The following is a 23,552-nucleotide window of genomic DNA, read 5'->3' as shown; positions in this document are numbered from 1 at the left end:
GAATACCCTTCCCTCACCCAGGCCTGGCTAATCGCTCATTGTTGAGGATTCAGTTCCATTTCATGGAAGCCCATATGTAGGACTGGGAATAAGAAAGACATTCTGTGCAAAAGGAACACAAAGATAAAGTGCAGAGATTAGTAGTTATTCCTCTACTTTTTCCTGAGTAAGGTGTAAGTAGGGAGAAGGGATGAAGCTAAAAAGTAAAGATGGGCGATACAGTATAGTGAAAAGCCCACATACTATGGAGTTAGACTGCCTAGGATTGAATCTCACCTGTGACTAGCTGTGTGATCCTGGGTTGATCATTCAATTTCTTTAATACTCATCTATAAAATGGGAATAAGAATAGTATCTATCCCCCTAAAAAAAGATTAGTACCTAACCTATAGAGTCATGAAGATTCAATAAGCTGACGTGTAAAATGCTTAGAACAATGTCAAAGAAAGTTCTCAGTATATGTCAGTTGTTACCTATTGCCATTATTACCATATTTATTATAAATATGTAATTTTTTAGAGAAGTTCTGGAACACCAAGATGAAACATCTACAGTTAATTTGTCAGACCAGAGGAGCACTAAAGATTTATAGGTAAAGTATACTATGATCTGTTGTGTGTTGAATCATGTCCCCCCAAAAGATATGCTCAAGTCCTAACCCCTGGTAATTGTAAATGTGACCTTTTTGGGAAATAGAGTCTTTGCAGATGGAAAATCAAATAAAGATGGGCTCATACTAGAGTAGGGTAGACCCTTACTCCAATAGGATTGGTATCTTTATAGAAAGAGAAAAGACACAGACTCACAGGGAGAATGTTATGTAATAAGGGAGGCAGAGATGTGAGTGACACATCTATAAGCCAAGAAACACCACCAGAAGCTAGGAAGAGGCAAGGAAGGATCTTCCCCTCGAGCTTTCAGAGAGAGAGCACGGCCCTGCCAACAGTTTGATTTTGGACTTCCCCTTAAGAACTGTAAAAGAATCAATTTCTGTTGTTATAAGCCACCCACATTGTGGTGCTTTGTCATGGCAGCCCTAGGAAACTAATACATGCCCCAAACTACATTTTAGAAAGATCATGCTGGTAGCAGGATAGAGGAGGAACTAGAGGAAGGTTTGGAGGGTACTGCAACAGTCCAGATGAGAGGGGACCAAATTCCTGACTTAGCGTGCTATTATATTATAGGTATGAAAAGGTGGGCTAGAGTTACAATATGCAGAGATAGAATCTAAAGGCTATAGCAACTGGGTGGTAAATATGAGAACTGAAGGAAAAGAAAGGTAACTCAGAGATTCCAAATTCAGGTGTTCAGAGAAGCAAGAGGAAGAGATCCTATCACCTTCCGTGCCATCAGTAAGTCAAAAACACATCAGAAACCAGCATCAGTGTCAAATAGCCAAATCAGTGACTTGTCAAACCTCTGTTCTTTGGATAAGCCCTCCGTAGATGAGGGCCCGGGCCCCGACCTAGTTTTCACTGAAGCCCAACAATGCCATTGTGCGAGCCACTGTGTTTTTTGGTCGGCTCCAAACACAAAGGCTAGCAGACACCCCATCCTGCTGGCTTGGTTTGAAGAAGAAAAGAGAGCTTTGTTACTGCCCCGGGTAATTTCAGGACAGGCATCCCAAGAGCGCCCTGTGGGAGGCTTGTGCTCCAAAGGAGCCTCCTGTTCTCAGCTCGAGGTTCGGCAGCCACTACACGCATGTATCCCTCCATCTGCCAAAACCCAAGTTTGCCACTGTTCAGGAGGTCCACCAGGGCTTGCCTGACTGAAAGAGTCAGTAGTAATGGACTGACCCAAAGAGAAAGGGAACCCAGAATGTGTTTCAGCATATTTAAATGTTTCACTCTCTCTGCCTTCATATATGCTCATCTCCTGCCCAGAATACTCCTCTTTCCCTTCACAGCTTTGTTAACTTTTTTTTTTTAAGACTTTATTTATTTATTTGACAGAGAGAGACACAGCGAGAGAGGGAACACAAGCAGGGGGAGTGGGAGAGGGAGAAGCAGGCTTCCCGCCGAGCAGGGAGCCCGATGTGGGGCTCGATCCCAGGACCCTGGGACTATGACTGGAGCCAAAGGCAGATGCTTAACGACTGAGCCTGAGCCGCCCGGGCACCCCAGCTTTGTTAACTCTTATTCATCCTTCTAAACCTAGCTCGTCTTTTATTTTGGAAAGCATTTCCTAACACCCCATTCTATACTTTGTGCCACTTTAGTCCCCTGTACGTATTTCTACTATTGCTTATCACATTGTACTATAACCTTGATGGCAGGGACCAAGTCTTTCTCAACTTTGTGAGCCCAGTATCCAGTGAACAATAAATTGCTGAATGAGCAAATGAGTAAGTACATTTAAACAAATGCAGGCAGGTTTTAAGTTCTCTCTTAGTAGAAGCCATCCCAATTCAGTCATTAATGTAATTTAAGATCAAAAGGGAAGTGTGCCTTTAGAGTTCTCTGATAAATACCATCCAAAACAAATATTTAATAATGTCTATTATTGGGGGCACCTGGCTGGCTCAGTTGATAGGGTGTGTGACTCTTGATCTCAGGGTTGTGAGTTAGAGCCCCATGTTGGGTGTGGAGATTACTTAAAAATAAATCTTTTAAATAATAATAATATAATAATGCCTACTATATGGCAGATATTATGGTAGCATTGGAAATAAAATGAAATACAAAACAGTGCATTTGACCACTCAGTGATATAAAATTCTGAGGATACTGTTATTACCCTATCGGCAAACTCCTTAAAGTGGTCAAAATCACATGGACTTAAAAAATATAACTGCAGGGGCGCCTGGGTGGCTCAGATGGTTAAGCGTCTGCCTTCGGCTCAGGTCATGATCCCAGGGTCCTGGGATCGAGCCCCGCATCGGGCTCCCTGCTCCGCGGGGAGTCTGCTTCTCCCCCTCCCTCTGCTTCTCCCCCTGCTCATGCTCTCTCTCTATCTCTGGGTCTTGAATGAATTAAAAAAAAAAATCTTAAAAAAATATATATATAACTGCAATCTCCTTTTGGAAATTATAGAAGATATTTCTTTTATCAGTAACTGAAAGAAGCCATAAAAATATCTCCTCCCTCTTCATTCACACTTCCCATAGATAGATATTTAGTATGAACCCATTCACTGCTTAAAGAATATGTTTGCGCAACATACCTGAAGCAGTAAGGAGTGTTTTTCTATGCATGTATAAGCTACTATAAACATCAAAATGACTGTTTATCTACAAGATTCAAAAAAGCATGATTAAGCTTTCCCCACAGATTTTTAACTCTTCCATCAAACATCTCATAATCAAAATCAAATTTGTTTAAAGTAAACATTAAAAAACAAATCCGTAGGGCGCCTGGGTGGCTCAGTTGGTTAAGCGACTGCCTTCGGCTCAGGTCATGATCCTGGAGTCCCGGGATCGAGTCCCGCATCGGGCTCCCTGCTCGGCGGGGAGTCTGCTTCTCCCTCTGACCCTCCCCCCTCTCATGTGCTTTCTCTCATTCTCTCTCTCTCTCAAATAAATAAATAAAATCTTTAAAAAAAAAAAAAAAACAAATCCGTAGAACAAATCTTCTCAAAGAAATAGTAAGACTGTTCCCTTTACCCTGTGAAGCTCTACTCACAATCAATGGTTGCAGACATGATTTAAGATCAGGCCAGGGCTCCTAACCACTCCATCCAGTCTGCTTTCATATCCCTAAATCCATAAGGCTATTGGGTTCATGCTTAAAATTATTCTTCCCTCCAGCTTGCTACCCCACATCTACTATAACCCTGCACTCCGCAGACCCACATACAAATCTTTGACATTCACCTGGTGATTGGGCTCAGAGTGAAAAAGCAATCCATTAAGGAGGACAAACATACCCTGCCTCCCCACCAGATCTGAGGAATAGGGGCTTGACAGTGGACAAAATGAAAACAGAAACCAAAAGAAGTTAAGTTTCCAATTAAGGTGATTTATATCAAAGGAACTGCATCTCCAAATGAACCAATCATTTCTCCTACTTTCTCTGCCTATATTAGCATAAAACTTGGCCTCGGAATAAGGAAAAAATCAAGCATAAGTTAAAAGAAGCAAACTGCAAGCTTAAATGCTATCTTCTAGTGGCAAATGGTAGGTGGAGGGGTAGAAAGGGAGGAAAGGTTTCCAACTTGCTATGTGGAAGATAGCTTCCCAGCCCAATAGTCACTCCAAGTGCAGGCAGAAATCCCTTCCAAAGGCTAAGGGTCAAATAGGTAACTAAATACCCTCACGTTCACAGAAATTCATGAAGACTACTACGAGTTATCAAAGGAAAGGGTGGAGACAGAGGACCCAGCCAGTTCTGGTTCTACTGCAGACAAAACAGATTTGAGGTCTGGTGTATACATCTGTATCTACATCCTCAAACAAGAAAGGAGAGCCTTTTCTTTTCCTTGGTTTCAAACCATCTCAGATGACAGAATGATGTGCCCTCTTTAACGAGAGAATGAGAAAAATCAGGTAGTTAATCTTGAGTATAAGTCTAGATTTATTTTACCAACTTGTTCAGAATTATCTTTCCTCTGTCAGCCACTGGCACTCTCAGGGAAGCAGCTAATGCTAGTCTAATGCCAACTCTCACTTTAAGTAAAGCAGCAGATCTGGATATGATGCCATTTGGAAGGATTTGGGGGATACTAAACTGAAAAAAATTTTTTTCCAAATGACTAGAAGCAGAGAATGAGCATATCACTCAATTCTGAAACCTGTTCCAAATAAATTCAGAAGGTCCTGACACATAATTAACTTCATTTCATGAGTTCACTGAAAACAGGTTCAATACGATGTCTGGTAAAGTAGGCCCCCATAAATACTTGTTGAATGAACTAATGAATGAAGTGTCCCTAACCATCTATGTATATATAGGGATTCCTTCTCCACTCTCCATGAGTCAGCTCTCATCACCTACCTCAGTCTTCAGAGCTTAGACCAGGAAGGTCTTGCCCAAGGAAGAGCCTTAAGTTGGGCTAAGACAAAGACTGAGCCTGGTCTTCTATAGTGAAGAAACTATGCCAATTACAGCATTATGTTAAAAAAAAAAAAAAAAAAAGTTCCCGGGAATACACACATAGCAGAGGAAGGAGAAATATTCCTGCTATACTCTCCAAGTTTTCCACATCTCAATAAATGGCACCACCACCTACCTAGAAACTGGGGATCATTTGATTTCTCATTCTCCTTACCAAAGTCACAATCAAGACCTTGTGCTTCTATTTCCAAGACAGATCTTTGCATAGATACCACCCCAGTCCAAACCACCCACATCTCTCATATAATCTCTAATGTAAGTTTCTCCTATGGTCGGTCTCCATGCCCCCACTTTTGCCCCTCAACAATCTATTCTCCCCAGAGCAGCCAAGCTGCTATGTTTTAAATGCAAATTGTATCATCTTCTCTCCTACAGAAAACCCTTCTGGCTGCCTGATGTATTTAAAATAAATTTCAAAATCCTTACCATGGCCTGTAAGACCCTGCATGATCTACCCTGTCTTTTCCCCCAAATTTTAACGTTCTTCTATCTGATCTTCATGAATGCCTCCTTATCTTTTAGATAGTCTCAGAAAAGTATTTGATGACCTTATTTACAAGATAAGTTAGTCAGGGGGCAGGTTAGTCTGGGTGGCTTAGTCGGTTAAGCGTCAGACTCTTGATTTCAGCTCAGGTCATGATCTCAGGGTTGGAAGATTCAGCCCTACATTGGGCTCCCTGCTCAGCATGGAGTCTGGTTGAGATTTTCTCTCTCCCTCTGCTTCTGCCACTCCCCTTGCTTGTTCTCTCTCAAAATTAATAAATAAAATCTTAAAAAAAAAGGTAAGTTAGTATCAGCATATATATATTATTACACTATCCTTATTTATATCACTTGCCATGATGGATAAAAATTTTTTTCAAAAGTACAAAGTATATATTCATAGGGAAAACAATGCCCAAGTCTACAGAATAACAATAGAATATGAAAGAATAGATCTGAAAGGCAATCCATTCTAAGCCCCATACCAGACATTTTCCTTCTATAACATCCTCCTTGCAAGTAGTCAAAGCAACTCATATTAGCTTCATCAAGAGAAACAGGTAGTGAAGAGATAAGAACCACACTAAACACAACTGTTCTCCTTAACTGTGGTGCCCTTGGCTAACAGTCCAGCCTCCCAACATCTAACAACATTGTCTTTAGCTTTTCTAGCTTGACAGAAAGGGAATGTCTGAAGAAGCCCAACTAACTCTTCTAACCCGACCCCTATCCCGCCTTCAATGACCTGCTACCTATTTCTTGCTAGTGGTAAACAAAACAGAAAATGGCCCGAGTCCTCAGGGAAATATGGGACAGAGAGAGACAATAAACAAACACTCACATAAATGAAGAATTATATGTTATAAGATGTGCTACAATGAAAAAGAAAAGAGTGCTAACAAAGAGAATCAGAAGCCAACTCACAATCTGGATGTGGGGAGGTCATTAGGAAAAGCCACTCTAATGAAGTGAAAGTTTAAACTAAAACTTAAAAATTGAGGAGTTAAGTAGGTAAAAAGTGAGAGAATCACTTTCCAAATTTTATCTCTCTAATTCTCGGTTTCTTCTTACATAAAATAGCAGTAATAATGAGTATATCTCAGAGGGTTGTCATAAGGATGAAAAAAGAAAATACACATAACACTTAACATTCCAGAAATAACAGCTATTTCTTTAATGAGTATGCCTGATTTTATAAAAAAAAAAAAGTTTTGGGGGCACCTGGGTGGCTCAGTTGTTAAGCACCGATCTTCAACTCAGGTCATGATGCCAGAGTCCTGGGATCGAGCTCACATCGGGCTCCCTGCTCAGCGGGAAGCCTGCTTCTCCCTCTCCTACTCCCCCTGCTTGTGTTCCCTCTCTCGTTGTGTCTCTCTTTGTCAAATAAATAATTAAAATCTTTAAAAAAAAAAACCTTTTTGGGGAGTACCTGGGTGGCTTAGTTGGTTGAGACTCGATTTTGGCTCAGGTCATGATCTCAGGGTCCTGGGATTGAGCCCTGAGTTGGGCTCCATGCTGAGCATAGAGTCTGCTTGAGTATTCTCTCCCTTTCCCTCTTCCTCTGCCCCTCCCCCTGCTTGCTCTCTGTCTCTCTCTCAAATAAATAAATCTTCAAAAAAAAGTTGTTGTTTTTTTTTTAAAGTGTCCCTGGTACTGCCAACTACAATAAATTATTGGTTTAAAAAAATGAAATATTTTCTTATCCAAAACTTTAGTTGACTTATCAGGTAAGTTTTATTTGTATTGTTTTATTGTTTTATTTGTATTTCCAAAAGTCCAGTTTTATTTGTATTTCCAAAAGTCCAGTTCTCAGTTCTGTCCCTTCTGGGTGTACCAGAAATACATGTTTGACTGACTAGCTAATCTGGATGGAAAAGAAGTTGTTGAGCAAATTAGTTACAGAGTCAAAGGATGACTATGCAAGAGGTGTTATAATTAAACAATGCAAAAGCCAGTTAGAAATTATTCCAGGGCACCTGGGTGGCTCAGTTGGTTAAGTGACTGCCTTCGGCTCAGGTCATGATCCTGGAGTCCCGGGATCAAGTCCCGCATCGGGCTCCCTGCTCGGCAGGGAGTCTGCTTCTCCCTCTGACCCTCCTCCCTCTCATGCTCTCTGTCTCTCATTCTCTCTCTCTCAAATAAATAAATAAAATCTTAAAAAAAAAAAAAAAAGAAATTATTCCATTCATGAGGCAAGAGTTCTAGCCATTCATACAGGCTCTAAAATAAATTTTTAAATGTATTTTTAAAAAGAAAATTTACCTCCACTTTGCTTTTTAGATGGCATAAAATGTGCTTCCTTTCCCCCCTATTCAATCACTCAGTCAATATCTATAAAGTGTCTTCTAACTACAAAGTACTGCTGGGAGATGAAGAATATACAGATGAGTAAAATACTATCCCTATTAATAACCAGCAACTAGTTGGGTTTTTTTTTTAAGATTTTATTTATTTAGGGGCGCCTGGGTGGCTCAGTCATTAAGCATCTGCCTTCGGCTCAGGTCATGATCCTAGGGTCCTGGGCTCAAGCCCCACATCGGGCTCCCTGCTCGGCAGGAAGCCTGCTTCTCCCTCTCCCACTCCCACTGCTTGTGTTCCCTCTCTCTCTGTGTCTCTCTCTGTCAAATAAATAAATAAAATCTTAAAAAAAAAAAGAATTTATTTATTTGAGAGAGAGAAAGTGTATGTGAGAGAGAGAGCACAAGCAGAGGGTAAGGGCAGAGGGAGAGGGAGAAGCAGGCTCCCCACTGAGCCGGGAGCCTGATGCGGGGCTCAATCCCAGGACCCTGAGATCATGACCTGAGCCAAAGGCAGACGCTTAACCGACTGAGCCACCCAGGCGCCCCCAAACTAATTGGTTTTATAAAGCACTTTCATAGTTACCTCATTTGAACCTTGCAACATCCCAAAACATTCTTGCTATCCTTTTTGTTTGTTTGTTTGTTTGTTTGAGGAAATCAAGCCCAGAGAATTTAAATAATTTGCCTATGGTTATTCAACTAGTAATCGTGGAGCCTGGATTTTTACTCAAGCCTTTTGACCCCAATCCTGGGTTTCTTCCTCTCTGGAAGCTTACATTTATATAGGGAAACCAAAGCAAAAATAACTTTAATACATGGCAGAATGTGTAATAAGAGAGGTACCAAAAATATATATATAGGAGAAGAAGATCAATGAAAGGGCCAAATTTGGCAAGGAGAGGGGAGCAAACAATGGCAAAGAAAGAATCAGAAAAGGTTTTATAGAGAAATAAGTGGACTTTGAGCCAAGTCTTGAGGGGAGAGATTTCTATAGGATAAAGGGAAAGAGCACATCCCAAGATAAAGCAATATTAATAGGCAAAAAAACACAAACCATGTTTAGTAAACACATAAAACCAGTTTGTCTGAATGACAGAGTACTTGTTAAAGAAGACCTAGCAGAAAAAAGGAAAGATGATGCTCAAGCACAGAGGACTAGGATACCAAGCTAAGAGTATCCTGAATTCCATGTTGTTGTTTTTTTAAAGATTTTATCTATCCGTTTGACAGAGAAAGAACAAGCAGGGGGAGCAGCAGAGGGAGAGGGAGAAACAGGCTCCCCGCTGAGCAGGGAGCCGGATGCAGGGCTCAATCTCAGGACCCTGGGATCACAACCCAAGATGAAGGCAGATGCTCAACCCACTGAGCCACTCAGGTGCCCCAAGAATTCCATGTTTTAACCCTAACTGTGCACAGGATAACCTATGCACTTTATAAATTAATAAAGTTTTTAAATACAGATGCCTGGCCTCTCCCAAGACTTTAATTCAGTGGGTCTTGTGTGAGGTCCTGGTATCTGTACTTTCTAAAAAGCTCCTAAGCAATTCTGGTAAACAACTAAGGTTCTAAAACTACACTGTAGGGGTGCTGGGTGGCTCAGTCAGTTAAGTGTCTGCCTTCGGCTCAGGTCATGCTCCCAGGGTCCTGGGATCAAGCCCTGTGTCGGGCTCCCTGCTCAGCAGGAAGCCTGCTTCTCCCTCTCCCTTTGCCTGCCACTCTGCCTACTTGTGCTCTGTCTGTCAAATAAATAAATAAAATCTTAAAAAAAAAAAAATAGGGGCACCTGGGTGGTTCAGTCGTTAAGCTTCTGCCTTTGGCTTGGGTCATGATCCCAGGGTTCTGGGATCGAGACCCGCACTGGGCTCCCTGCTCCGCGGGAAGTTGGCTTCTCCCTCTCCCCCTCCCCCTGCTTGTGTTCCCTCTCTCACTGTGTCTGTCTCTGTCAAATAAATAAAAAAATCTTAAAAAATAAATAAATAAATAAAACTACACTATATCAATGAAGAAATCACTGAAGGTTTTGAGCCAGAAAATGCCACTGATTATTCACAACAAATATGATAAGCAGCTATCATTTGTACTACACTAGGAACCAACTGATATCAATGTAAATAAAATGGTCCTTGCCCTTAAGGAATTTATAACCTACATACACAAACAGTGAATAAAAATCAATGATAAATACTATTGTAATATGGAAGTAAATAGGAGAGGTACCTAACCTTAGGATATCAGAAAGGGCTTCCAAGAGAAAATAAGTTAAGTAGGAGTTGGCCAGGCCAATGGGAGATGGAGAGGTTGTGTTCTAGGCAGAGAGAAGAGCTGGTACATAGGCCCAGAAGTGGAAAGGGTCATGTCCCATTTGTGGAACTGAAAAGGTTCAGTATAACTGTGGTACAAATTGAGACAGCAGCAAAGAGGTCAGAGAAGTGAGCGGTGAGGCCATACAAACAAGCAGTAGTAGGATCAGATGTTTTGACTTGACCCTGAGGGCAATGAGGAGCCAAAGAAGGGTTTATGCAGGGAGAAACAAAATTAGATTTGTATTAAACACTGGGCTTATGTCCATCAACAGATGAATGGATAAGTAAAATGTGGTATATATTTACAATGGAATATTTTTTATCCTTAAAAAGGAGGGAAATCCTGTCACATGTTACAACATGGATGAACCTTTAGGACATTATACTAAGTGAAATAAGCCTGTCACAAAAAGACGAAATGCTGTATGATTTCACTTCTATGAGGTACCTGGAGCAGTCAAAATCATAGAAACAGGGCACCTGGGTGGCTCAGTTGTTAAGCGTCTGCCTTAGGCTCAGGTCATGATCCCAGGGTCCTGGGATTGAGCCCCGCATCGGGCTCCCTGCTCAGCGGGAAGCCTGCTTCTCCCTCTCCCACTCCCCCTGTTTGTGTTCCTCTTTTGCTGTCTCGCTCTCTGTCAAAAAAAAAAAAAATCTTTAAAATAATAAAAATTAAAATTAAAATTAAAAAATAAAAATAAAAATAAAAAAATCATAGAAACAGAAAGTAAAAGGTGAAATAGATCTGGAGATCTGTTGCAAAACAATGTAAACATATTTAATACTAACTATTGAAATGTACACTTAAAAATGGCTAAGATAGGGGCACCTGGGTGGCTCAGTCGTTTGGCATCCACCTTCGGCTCGGGTCATGGTCCCAAGGTCCTGGGATCAAGCCCCGCGTCGGGCTCCCTGCTCTGCGGGAAGCCTGTTTCTCCCTCTCCCACTCCCCCTGCTTGTGTTCCCTCTCTCGCTATCTCTCTCTCTGTGTCAAATAAATAAATAAAATCTTTAAAAAAAAAAAAACGGCTAAGATAGTTAAAATATAGATTTGTACTTTAAAAGGACCACTTGGCTGGCAACATGGGTAGTATGGATTTAAGGGGAGAAGACTGACAGACTAGTTACAAGGTTTTTGCGAGATGGTGGCAGAAGGAAATGGTGTAAGGTGAATGGGTTCAAGATAGGAAGAAGGTAAAGTGGACAGGACATGATGATTGATAAGGCATAGAAAGTGGGAGAGGTTGGGGAAGAAGGAAAAGAGAACTATCAGCTAAACAGTAGAAAAGCTAAGCACTATACTAATACTTTTACAAGTTATTACTTTAACATTTATTAAGCAGCTACTTGTGCTACATGTACCAGAAGGTTTTAGACAATTGTTCTGCCACCTTCGTAGACCAGCTTCTCTTTTTTGAAGTTGACCTAAATTAGCCCTTGACACAAAGTGTCTGCTTAATTATTTGTTGAGCAGAAAATAAACATAAGCAATTACTATAGGAAGGTGAAGTGTATTAAAACGGGTGTGTTAAGGAAAGAAATGCTTATGATTCACTTTGGGAATCACTGATCTAAGAATTTACTATATAAGCAAATAATGGTGACCACAGTAACAAGAAAAGACCAACATAAAGAACAAGGAAACACAGAACGTGCAGACAGCAATGATGTATCTGGTGTAGGAATGCTGAAACGCCCTTGAGTAGCAGGAATGTACGAGAGGTATATTGGGAGATCACCCTCTTTCCGCTGTCCTTCCATTCTTCTACAAGATCCAAAGTGGCAACAGCGTGCTCTCAAGGGCTTACAGAGACCCAATTCCTGTGAATGATACCACTTATCAAGTTAAGAAAAGCATACTTGTCAAAACTTCTGTTAGAAACTGGTTTAGAGTAAACTCAAAAAGAGCTCTATGAATTCAGTTGCCATACTAGTCTCACAGCATAGGGAGGATTAGGAGAAAGATTAGTTAGAAATCCCCAAAGCATTTTTCTAAATCCTCCTGCTGTCTTAGCACTACCAACACTGAGAAAAGATGCATCAAATGGATGGCCAAAACCACCCTGAAAGAGGAAAATGTCTTTGTGGCAAACAGATTAACTGCTGTAAGTTCAAGTGTGGGAAGCAGTATTCATTCATTCATCCATTTATCCATTCACCCAACTAGTATTTACTGCATGCCTTTATATGCGAGCTGCTGAAGACTCATTAGTGAGCAAAATAACCAAGCCCAAGGAGCTTAAAGTCTAGTAAACACAGGATTATAGTCAGCCAGAACTTGATTCAAATTCCAGCTCCATTACTTAGCTAAAAAGACCTTAAATTAATTTCCTTCTTAACCTCCAGATTCCTCATCTGTAAAATGGGGGAAAAACTACCTATTTCATGGTATTGTGTGATAATCAGACAATAGAGAGAGAGAGGGAGAGAGAGAGGGGAAGAGGAAAAAAATTTAGCAAGGGGGGCGCCTGGGTGGCTCAGTCGTTAAGCGTCTGCCTTTGGCTCGGGTCATGATCCCAGGATCCTGGGATCGAGCCCCACATCAGGCTCCCTGCTTGGAGGGAAGCCTGCTTCTCCCTCTCCCACTCCCCCTGCTTATGTTCCTTCTCGCGCTGTCTCTCTCTCTGTCAAAATAAATAAATGAAATCTTAAAAAAAAAAAATTTAGCAAGGCCTGGCACATAAAAAACATTTAGTTAAAAAAACAGGCGGTACCTGGCTGGCTCAGTTGGTAGAACACGTGACTCTTAATCTCAGGGTCATGAGTTTGAGCCCCATGTTGGGTGTAGAGATAGGAAGGAAGGAAGGAAAGAAGGGAGGGAGGGAGGAAGACAACTTAATTTTTTCCCTATTATTACTCAGGAAGTAATACAGCAGCTGAAAAATGCCTCCTTCCAAAACAGTGAAATGTTTTCTAATGAAAAAACTGATAAACAGGATCTGAACAAGTAAGGTATCATCATTCAGAGTACTCCTTGGAATCCCGTGATCTATGATGTTATTTCCACTTGGATGTCCAATAAATATTTCAAACTCAACCTGTTCAAAACTGACCTCTCAATCCTCTCCCATCTTGTACATCCTGTAGTCTTCCCCATCTCTATTAAGAGCAACTCTACCCTTCAGGTGTTCTGACCAAAAACCTCAGAGTTATCCTTGACTCCTTTTATCTTCTCACACCCCACACCTAATGCATCAGGAAAGCCTAGTTTACTCTCAAAATAGATCCAGAATCACCAGCAGCACTCTGGTCCAAGTTACCATTATCTCTCAGCCTTTTTGTATAGTCTTTTTTTTTTTTTAAGATTTTATTTATTTATTTGACAGAGACAGAGACAGCGAGAGCAGGAACACAAGCAGGGGGAGTGGGAGAGGGAGAAGCAGGCTTCCCGCTGAGCCAGGAGCCCGATGTGGGACTCGATCCCAGGACCCTGGCTGGGATCATGACCTGAGCCGAAGGCAGTCGCTTAACCAACTGAGCCACCCAGGCGCCCTTGTATAGTCTTTATTGCACAAACTTGACTGCAATCATCTCTTAACTAGTCTTCCTGCTTTCACCTTTGCCTCCTTTTCAGTCTATCCACCTCACAGTAGCCAGAGTTATCTTTTGAAAAGATAAGTCACATCATGTCATAGCTTTACTCAAAAACACCCAAAGACTTCACAATTCAGCCTGAGTAAAAGCTGAAGCTCTTACAATGGTCTACAAGACTGTGTGATCTGGCCCACATTTCCTCTCTGACCCCCATCTACTATCCTTTTTACTCTCTCTGCTGCAGCCACGTCACCCTCTTTGGAGTTCTTTGACCACACCAGGAACATTCCTGCCTCCATGTCTTGCACTTGCTGTTCCCACTTCCTAGAACACTCTTTCCCCAAATATTCATATATCAAGTTCCCTTACCTCCTTAATTTTTGCTTCTTCTGTGAGAACTTCCCTGTCCAGATAATGAAACTGCAAACCCCACAGCACTTAAACCACATATATTACAATTTGGTTCCTGTGCAATCTAACTCTCCTACTCACCCCCCTGCTGACCACAATGTACGTTCCAGAGGGCAGAGATTATTATTTGTTCATTATTATATTCCCAATGCCTAGAATAGTGCTAGATACATAATAGAAGCCCAATAAATACTTTTTGAATGAGTAAATGAGCCAGAAGCAAGCCAGAAAGTCAAGGGAAAACTGCTTTAAGATTAAAGTAAACTAAATGAACTCTTCTATTATTTGTGGGTTAGAGTGCCAACCTCAAATTCTTGTTTCTCAAATGTCATAGGGAGTTACTATAAATAAGGGCATAAAACATGTGCCACAATTTATTTAGAGATTTTTTATTACTAAATGACCGAACCAAAAAATTAAATAAAAGCTACTTTTTTCAAAAGTAAAGATGCCACCAAGTATTTATAGGAATGTTTTTAGCTATTTTTACAAGTATAAATGAAATAAACTTCTAATTGTGAAAGGATCTGAGATATGACATTTCACACTACTTCTGACTTCGAGCTCTTTCCACTGGGACTAATTCAGCTTTCTGAGAGCTGGGTCTACACCTAACAACCAACTATAAACATCCTAAACATATACTATGGGCCCAACAACACAAAGCATTATCATTGGCCTTATTTAGGAGACTGAGCTCCATGAGAGAGCCTGGGATTTGACATAACTTGGAAAGTGGGAGGGAGAAGAGAGATAAGGGCATCCCAGGTCCCGGAAGGCACACTTAAGGCCAGCATGTGTAGAAGAGAGCAGAAAGACCCGCCTAACTAAAGGGAAGGATGTGTATTCTGAAATCAAATAGAGAGAGTTCTAGAATGCTAAACAGAAGTTTTTAAGAATTTTTTTTAAAGATTTATTTTTGAGAGAGGGAGAGAGAGAGAAGTAGGCACAGGCAAGGGGGGAGAGGGGCAAAGGGAGAGAGAAATTCAAGCCGACCTTGCACTAGGCACGGAGCGCCACGCAGGGCTCAATCTCACAACCTTGAGATCACGACCTGAGTGAAACCAAGAGTCAGATATTCAACCAACTACACCACCCAGGAGCCCCTAAATAGAAGTTTTTAAACAGAAGCATCACATTATCGAAGTATGCCTAATGGATTATTTGAGTAGTGATATACCAAAATGAAGCAAAGAAAGATTAGAGACAGGAAAGCCAGCCAAAGTCTTTGTAGGAATCAAGACATGGAATAACGTCATGGCAAGAAGGCAGAGAAAGAAGATTCAGAAAGACATCACAAAGAAAATAAAAGGATTAGGAACTGGTTAAATTCAAGAGATGAGAAAATGTAAAAACTAATTCTGTAGTTTTTATTTGGAGGAATAAGTGTTCTAACAATAGACAATGGTAAGATTGAAAAGAGTGACCTAACTGAGCTATGTTGTATTTGAAATATTAGTAAAATAATTGAGTGGAAAACAGGAGATGACAGAAAAAAAGAATATGAACTATAATGAGTAACAACTATTAATACATATGGAGATGTAAGAGTTAACATCATAGAATAATGGCTGGATATTTAAAAATAGCTTTTAAGGAAGGACATAGTGAGAAATTTCTTACTACCCCAGTCACTAAATACTGAGTTCATGAAAGACATTGCAGTGGAATAAAAAAGGTCAGTGAGATGTAGAGTCTAATAATTCCCCTCCCTGTGAATCAGACCTGAACAAGAGAATGCAGCGTAAGTGACGTTCTGGAACTTCAAAGGTAGGTCATAAGAAGTCTTTCAGCTCCCACGTGGGTGGCCTCTACCTCTTTCCTGTCACCATACACAAAGTCCAACTATCCTGAGATCACCAAGCTATGGAAAGTTCAAGCCATATGGAGATGACCGAGAATGAGACACCATGCAGTGAGAGGGGCCAAGCCACCTCCACTGACCATGGCACCAGACATGCAAATGCAGCAACCATCCTGGAAGTGGGTCCTCTAGCTGACACTTGTAGATCAGAGACCCAGCAAAGCCCTTCCAAATTCCTGGCCTGTAAAATCACAAGCAAAACAAAATGGTTGTTTTAAATCACTAAGTTTTAGGGTAGTTTGTTATATAGCAGTAAATAGGAGAATAGGCTTCTTTTTTATCCGGATAAGCCCAGAGCCTAGCAGACTGCCTAGCCTACAGCAGATTCACTCAAAGTGGTATGTGTAAAGTGAATCTCTTTCTTCCCTTGCAGATAGATGCTAATTCACAGCCTGTCATTTCTCCTACCCTCACCATTCCTTTAGAAGTTTTGAGCCACAGGGGCAATCATTGATGGTACATCTGAAATGTCCTCTTCACTATCATGTGGTAGAAATAGTCTCCTCAAAGCCACCCCATGCTTGAAAGACAGGTATGGCTATGCTGCAAAAGTTAACTCAAGGCAGGCACCAACCAATACTGCATCTAGCTCAAGGTAAATAAGGTCAAGAGAATACTCTGTACTGGGCCACACAGAAACGAAAAAAGAAGCAGGCACAACTAAAAGCAATATCACAGCACACCAAGAAACTAGAATCGGGGTCTGGCTGCTCATTTTTATAAATAATGCATGAGTTTGGTCACTGAACCGACAGAGTTTCCTTTCATTATAAGCTCTCTGATTATATAAGGCTTCTTATAAGTCTGACAAAAAACAACTCAGAAACAACACATATCAACCCACATAAACAAGGAATTTCCAAAGTAACTATTCTTTAAAAAAGAAAGAAGGTGTATGGTGGGGGGGTGGAAATGGTGAGTGAGAAGAGGATGAGGGCTATGTGAATAAAAAGTTCTTTTCAGCCGCCTGCAGGGCTGATCCATTCCCTCATGCGCTAAGAGCATTTCTTTTAGTACCAAGTATCTGCCTGGCTAAAGTGACTTTGCTGTAAAAGGAATGAATCACCTCACCAGGCCAAGCAATTGCTCTGTCTATAGCTGAGTGATTCTTACTGGAACGGTGGAAAAAGGCAGCTTCTCCATAGTAGAGAAGGCAAGAGAGACCCCAAAACATCTGCCAAGCAATTCTTTTGCTGACTCTTTTGACCAGAGAGTATTGTCACTTGAGATCCCTACCCGACAACCTTATACCCCACTCATTCCCCAAATTTCCAATCTTCTAGGCACTGAAAGATTCTGCACAAAAAGGATCTCTAAACTATTTGATTAGGAGGATATTTCCCTCTTTGTGCCCTTCTTAACAAGCTCAAAAAGAAGACACTATGAGATGACACATAATCTGTCTCAAAGTATCTCTCTCTTCTGTCTTTGACAATGCCGCACACCTCCATCTTGGATATGGAAGAGAAAACATATAGCATGTAAGTTGTGGCAGCTACTTTTTGAGTAGAATGACAGCCACCTTAGGATGAAGTTGACAATGTAAAGACAGAGCAAAGAGATGGAAAGACATGGAGTCTCTAAATAACATCTATTTAGGGGCGCCTGGGTGGCCTGTCAGTCGTTAAGCGTCTGCCTTCGACTCAGGTCATGGTCCCAGGGTCCTGGGATCAAGCCCCGCATCAGGCTCCCTGCTCGGCAGGAAGCCTGCTTCTCCCTCTCCCCCTCCCCCTGCTTGTATTCCCTCTCTCGTTGTGTCTCTCTCTGCCAAATAAATAAATAAAATCTTAAAAAAAAATAACATCTACTTAGCTGCTGAATTAAACCAACCTTAACCTAATAAGCTACTGGAATTCCAGTTATATTAGTCATTTTCTTTTTTGAGGTCTTTTGACTATTTTCTGTTACTTGCAACCGAACACATTCTAATATATCTAATAACCAGGAATTATCTTTTCCAAGTAACCCGAAATATAAAAGTAGTCAAAATCAAATTCCACAAATACTACACATGCTATACATACAAGAACCTGTGGGGATATATATATATATATATATATATATATATATATATATATAAGCGCTTAGCACTGTGGGAAATATGTAAGTGAATTAAGGACAGTATGTTATAATGGAAAGGGTATAGGCTTTGAAGTCAAATGAATCTGGATCCAAATCCTACTTTGGAAATTCCCTTAATTTCTCTAAGCCTAGTTTTCTCATCTAAATGGAGAAAATATGATTACAGAATTGTGAGAATTACAGCTAACATATAAGCACCAAGCATAGCACTTATCCCACAGTAGGTGTTTATACTGGTAGCTATGATTTTTATAATGGGAGAAAGTCTTTGCCCTCAAGTAGGATAGAAAAGACAAATAATTATGATTTTTTAATTGGGATATTTATAGGATATGGGAGATGGCAACAGATCGCAATTCTTCACCCTTTATGGAATCCATGCCCTTTGAAATAGAACTTTGCAATATGCTCCCAATGTGGACTCAGGTGTGTGACTTGTTTTGTCCAATGAAGATGCTGGCCAAGCAAACTTGAATATAAGCAGAATCATGAAAAGCACTTGTGCAAATGGCTGGCATACTCTTGCTGTTCTGGTATCATCACATCCAGGCTAGTCTGCTGATCCCAGAAGAAGGGTGAGAAGCAGCTGGAGCAAAGCCTCCCAGCAAAGCCCAACCTAGATCAGACTACAAGTTGACCTGCCAGATGCATGAGTGAGCCCAAGTGAGACTAGCAGAACTGCCTAACTGGGCTCAGCTCAGCTCAGCCCTGCACTCACACAAGAAACAAATGTTACTGTTGTATGCTTTTGAGGTTTTGTGGTTGGATATTACATAGCCATGGCTAACTAATATATAGGGTTACATCTTCTGTCTTTAAAAACCGAAGATTTTCACTTCCTTGATACTCATGACCAAATGAAAGACGTTAGGGTTTCCCAAGTTAAAGACATACTTATGGAGCATTTCTACTAGATACAATATGGATTCTTAATTCAACTCATTAAACTTAAAAGGTTTTGTTTGATCTTTTATCAAACTGTTTTCTCTTTAACAAATAACTCATTTGCTTAAAAACTCAGAAGTCTATACTTCACTACAGGTAAAACTATCTGTAGTAGTTAGTAGTACCTAACTGTCTGACTGCTCCAAGTTCAATTAATGTCTACAATTTTATTTTTTTTTAAGATTTTATTTATTTATTTGAGAGAAAGAGAGAGCACAAGCAGGAGGAGGGGTAGAGGGAGAAGCAAACTCTCCACTGAGCAGGGAGCCTGACGCAGGGCTTGATCCCAGCACCCGGGGATCACGACCTGAGCCGAAGGCAGACACTTAACTGACTGAGCCAGCTTATTATTTTTTTAAAGATTTTATTTATTGGGGCACCTGAGTGGCTCAGTCATTAAGCAGCTGCCTTCAGCTCAGGTCATGATCCCAGGGTGCTGGGATCGAGTCCCACATTGGGTTCCCTGCTCAGCAGGAAGCCTGCTTCTCCCTCTCCCACTCCCCCTGCTTGTGTTCCCTCTCTTGCTGTCTCTCTCTCCGTCAAATAAATAAAATCTTTAAAAAAAAAAAAAGATTTTATTTATTTGAGATAGAGAGTGAGAAAGAGACAGCACAAGCCGAGGGGGGGCAGAGGGAGAGGGAGAAGCAGGCTCCCACTGAGCAGGGAGCCTGACGTGGGGCTTGATCCCAGGACCCTGGGATCATGACCTGAGCTGAAAGCAGACACTTAACCAACTGAGCCACCCAGGTGCTCCCAATGTCTATAATTTTAAAGAGTCACGGAAATGGTTCAAGCCCAGAAAAGTCCAGATCACTACTGTATATGAGAAATACTCTTCTTAATTATATCAATACTCTATAGGCACTAACAAGAGCTATGTTTGTCCGCTGTAATTATTGACAAACTACTTTAAGAGAAATAAGGGATGGTGTTCACATTATTGTAAAGAGCAGCATTCCACCAGTCAAGAAAAATCTACTAAATGTCATCTAAGTTCCCAGTGCTGTGCTAGATGTTATTAGTAATTTATTTTCACAATCCTTAGTGAAACCAATAGCTGTACTGCCAAATCCAATTATAGGATAAACATAGGATTCCCCAGAGATCTATGCCATGATGGCCTTTGCTGATCCCCTTCTGAAAATAACCAAAAGCATTTGGATATTTGGGCTGCATGACCATCAGCCTATTAACATCATAATAAAAATTATTTGTATGATAAGCTATGCCAAGATCTCATCAGTAATATGGGAAATAGACACTCTTTCACAAAGAAGGCACTATATGTTATATATGGCTATGAATAAGCTAACAAACAACAAAAAATACTATTTAAGTGCAACATGGCCAAAAGAATGCTGCATTAAGATCATTCATTTCTGCCATTTCCATTATACCCCACTTCTGAATTTGCAACATGATCACCGATTTTAAAGCATTTTCTTCTTTGTCAGCAAAACCAACATACAAGCCCTTCCAATAAACTTACATTTCAGAGAATAATGATATAACCAGGGAGTACAACAAATACTTTAACAATTATTAGTGTCAGAGCTTTGGCAGATAGAAGACTTGAGAGAAGGACAGAGTTTTGTCTTTGAAGAATTTATAGACTCACTTCTGAGAAAAGAAATACACAGAAAATGTTTTTTGATCTGGAATGCTGGTTATGGGTGTGTTCATTTGTAAAAATTTAGTGAGCTGTACACATTTCGTATGTGTGCTTTTTCTGTTATGTCATACTTCAATAAAAAGTTTAAAAAAATTTTAATAACATTAACAGCAGTACTGAACAGCAGTATTTTTTTTTAAAGATTTTATTTATTTATCTGACAGAGAGAGAGAGAGACAGTGAAAGAGGGAACACAGCAGGGGGAATGGGAGAGGGAGAAGCAGGCATCCCGCTGAGCAGGCAGCCCGATGCGGGGCTTGATCCCAGGACCCTGGGATCATGACCTGAGCTGAAGGCAGACATTTAACAACTGAGCCACCCAGGCACCCCTGAACAGCAGTATTAAATACCAAATGAAAAATACTGACAATTCAAGGAGTTCAGGAAAGCCCAGTCAATGTTAATAATAAAAGGTGTAATAGTTAAAACGTATTAACCAATTACTATATGCCAGACACTGTGCTAAATAAGATTTTACAAAATCCCTGTGAGATCATTTTATCAGCAAGATCTGCCATAATTACTTACTCCCTCCTCCTTGAAACTCCTTCCTTTCCATTCCAGGCCAATACATTCTCCTGGTTTTCTTCCTAACTCACTAGCCACTCCCTCTTAAAATGCCCTTCTCGGGCGTCTGGGTGACTCAGTTGGTTAAGCGACTGCCTTCGGCTCAGGTCATGATCCTGGAGTCCCGGGATCCAGTCCCACATCGGGCTCCCTGCTTAGCAGGGAGTCTGATTCTCCCTCTGACCCTCCTCCCTCTCATGCTCTCTGTCTCTCATTCTCTCTCTCGCAAATAAATAAAAAATTAAAAAAAAAAAAGATTAAAAAATGCCCTTCTCCTCTGACTTTTTTTTTTCTTTTAGATTTTATTTATTTGACAGAGAGAGACATAACACAAGCAGGGGGAGTGGGAGAGGGAGAAGCAGGCTTCCCGCAGAGCAGGGAGCCCGACGTGGGGCTCGATCCCAGGACCCGGGGACCACGACCTGAGCCAAAGGCAGACGCCTAACGACTGAGCCACCCAGGCACCCTCTCCTCTGACTTTTAAAATTGAAATACTCTAGGCCTCAGACACGGATCCTCTTCTCTATCTAGACTCCCTAGGGCAGATACTATCATTATTATTATTCCCATTTTACAGATGACAACACTGAGACACAGATAAATTCAAATCTAGGCAATCAAGATGTCAGAGCCCATGCTCTTATTCTCATTATTCTGCCTTCTTTACTTCTTTAGCCTTCCATAAAAGAGGCGGGACAGAGCTACACACATTCCACATTCTGGTGCCCTCAGTAACTGGGAAAAGAGACAAAGAGTGAGGCATATGGAACCTTCCATCATCAGATATTAAGGACTAATACCAGGCACCAATCCAGCAGGAAACCAATAATCACAAATTCTGTTAAACAATTTTCCTTCCTAAGTTTCTTCACTTTGTATTTTGGTAATTACTTCCCAAGGAAGATTGTGAACACTTTCTAGAACATAGATTCTCAAATCTAGATGCTCACTTGAATAATCTGGGGAGCTTTTAAAAATACATATGGGCCCTATGAAGACCTACTAAACCTAGGAGATTTCAGGAACCTGTGTTTCTAAGAAGCACCCAAGCAAATTCTGAAGCTGACAGCTCAGTACCTGAATTTAGGAAGCCTTTGTTCTAGAGAGGCTCTGGTCCTCAGAGGCTAAGTAGTGGCTATCATATATTATCTGCCAAGAAGAGGCTGAAAATGAAATGAGACTGGAGAGGTAAACTAATTCCAAGGAGTAATAAGACCAATCAGGACACTACAGCAGTGACAGTGGAATTCTAGATCAGGACACCAAACGTTTATGTCTGTTACCATGAAAGAGTCTGCAGCCAAGTGATGCCATCCCTTAGCTTAGGAAGGGGTCATCCAGGCAGCAAGAATCAATATAATATTTGAGCACTCATATTTTAAGAGTACTCACAAAGTATTATGAGGGAATCCAAGAGTATTAAGAGATATGGCCATTGTTCCCAGGCAAGAGAAGAAAGCATTGTTAACACTGCCATTTTTGCATAAATATAAATGCATATACAAGTAATAATTACTATGGAACCAAAAATGCTGAAACTAAGGCAAAGAAGCCACTTCAATATGCTTACTTAAGTCTTACCTCTGTAAGTGCATGCAACTGTCCTTGATGTACACACACACCCATGAACCTATGAAACAAAACACATATTTTTAAACAAATGAAAATACCACAACTGCCATATTGAGAAACTAGTTTAGTTACTCATGCATTAGAAACAATCCAATACCTGTGAAGTCTCCTGGGTTCCTGTACAACCCTGCAGCCTCTCTAACTTTGATACCAGGCTGGTAAATTTCTAAGTTTACCATGAAACATCTGGTTGTGGCAAGATCTAGTGGTAAAAAGCAACTGTGGAAGAGAGAAAGGAGTAAGCTTTAAAAATAGCATGGTATATTAGAAAAGGCACCAAAGCACCAAACTGGAAGTAAGGAAACTTGATGCTGGTTTCAGCTCCACTGCTTTCTGACTACATGCTCACAAAAAAAAAAAAAAGAGAGAGAGAGAGATACTAACCCTATCTGAAGTTCAGTTTCCTCATCTAGAAAGTAAGTAAGTTGGACTACCCAAGCTGAAGGTCTGTAGTTTACAAACTACCAACTATGAGAGAGAGAGGGAAAAAAAGCCCACATTTGCTGGAAGAGAAAGGACTAACTTCCTTAACATTAAAAGAACTCTTCCAAATATGTAAAAAAAGAACTCAGTAGAAAAATAAGCAAGGGGTGCCTGGGTGGCTCAGTCAGTTAAGCGTCTGCCTTCGGCTCAGGTCATGATCCCAGAGTCCTGGGATCAAGCCCCGTGTTGGGCTCCCTGCTCAGAAGGGAGCCTGCTTGTCCC

At 40.9% G+C, this 23,552-nt stretch overlaps 1 protein-coding gene across 8 annotated transcripts in view; it reads right to left on the bottom strand.

Moving 5' to 3' along the window:
• TESK2 (testis associated actin remodelling kinase 2) overlaps positions 1–23,552 on the bottom strand; it is a 156,983-nt gene that overhangs the window by 20,342 nt on the left and 113,089 nt on the right. For all 8 annotated transcript variants that reach the window (XM_064589251.1, XM_064589252.1, XM_064589253.1 and 5 more), the window contains one exon: positions 22,797–22,845. In XM_064589251.1, coding sequence (XP_064445321.1) covers positions 22,797–22,845 — 49 coding nt within the window. The remainder of the gene's footprint in view (positions 1–22,796; positions 22,846–23,552) is intronic.

This window comes from Mirounga angustirostris, unplaced genomic scaffold, assembly GCF_029215605.1.
Source record: "Mirounga angustirostris isolate CCGP_5_RB_7025 unplaced genomic scaffold, mMirAng1.0.hap1 SCAF_4, whole genome shotgun sequence".
NCBI classification, from domain to species: Eukaryota; Metazoa; Chordata; class Mammalia; order Carnivora; family Phocidae; genus Mirounga; species Mirounga angustirostris.
Note: the sequence above shows the minus strand (reverse complement) of the source record. Positions and strands in the feature narration are given on the sequence as shown.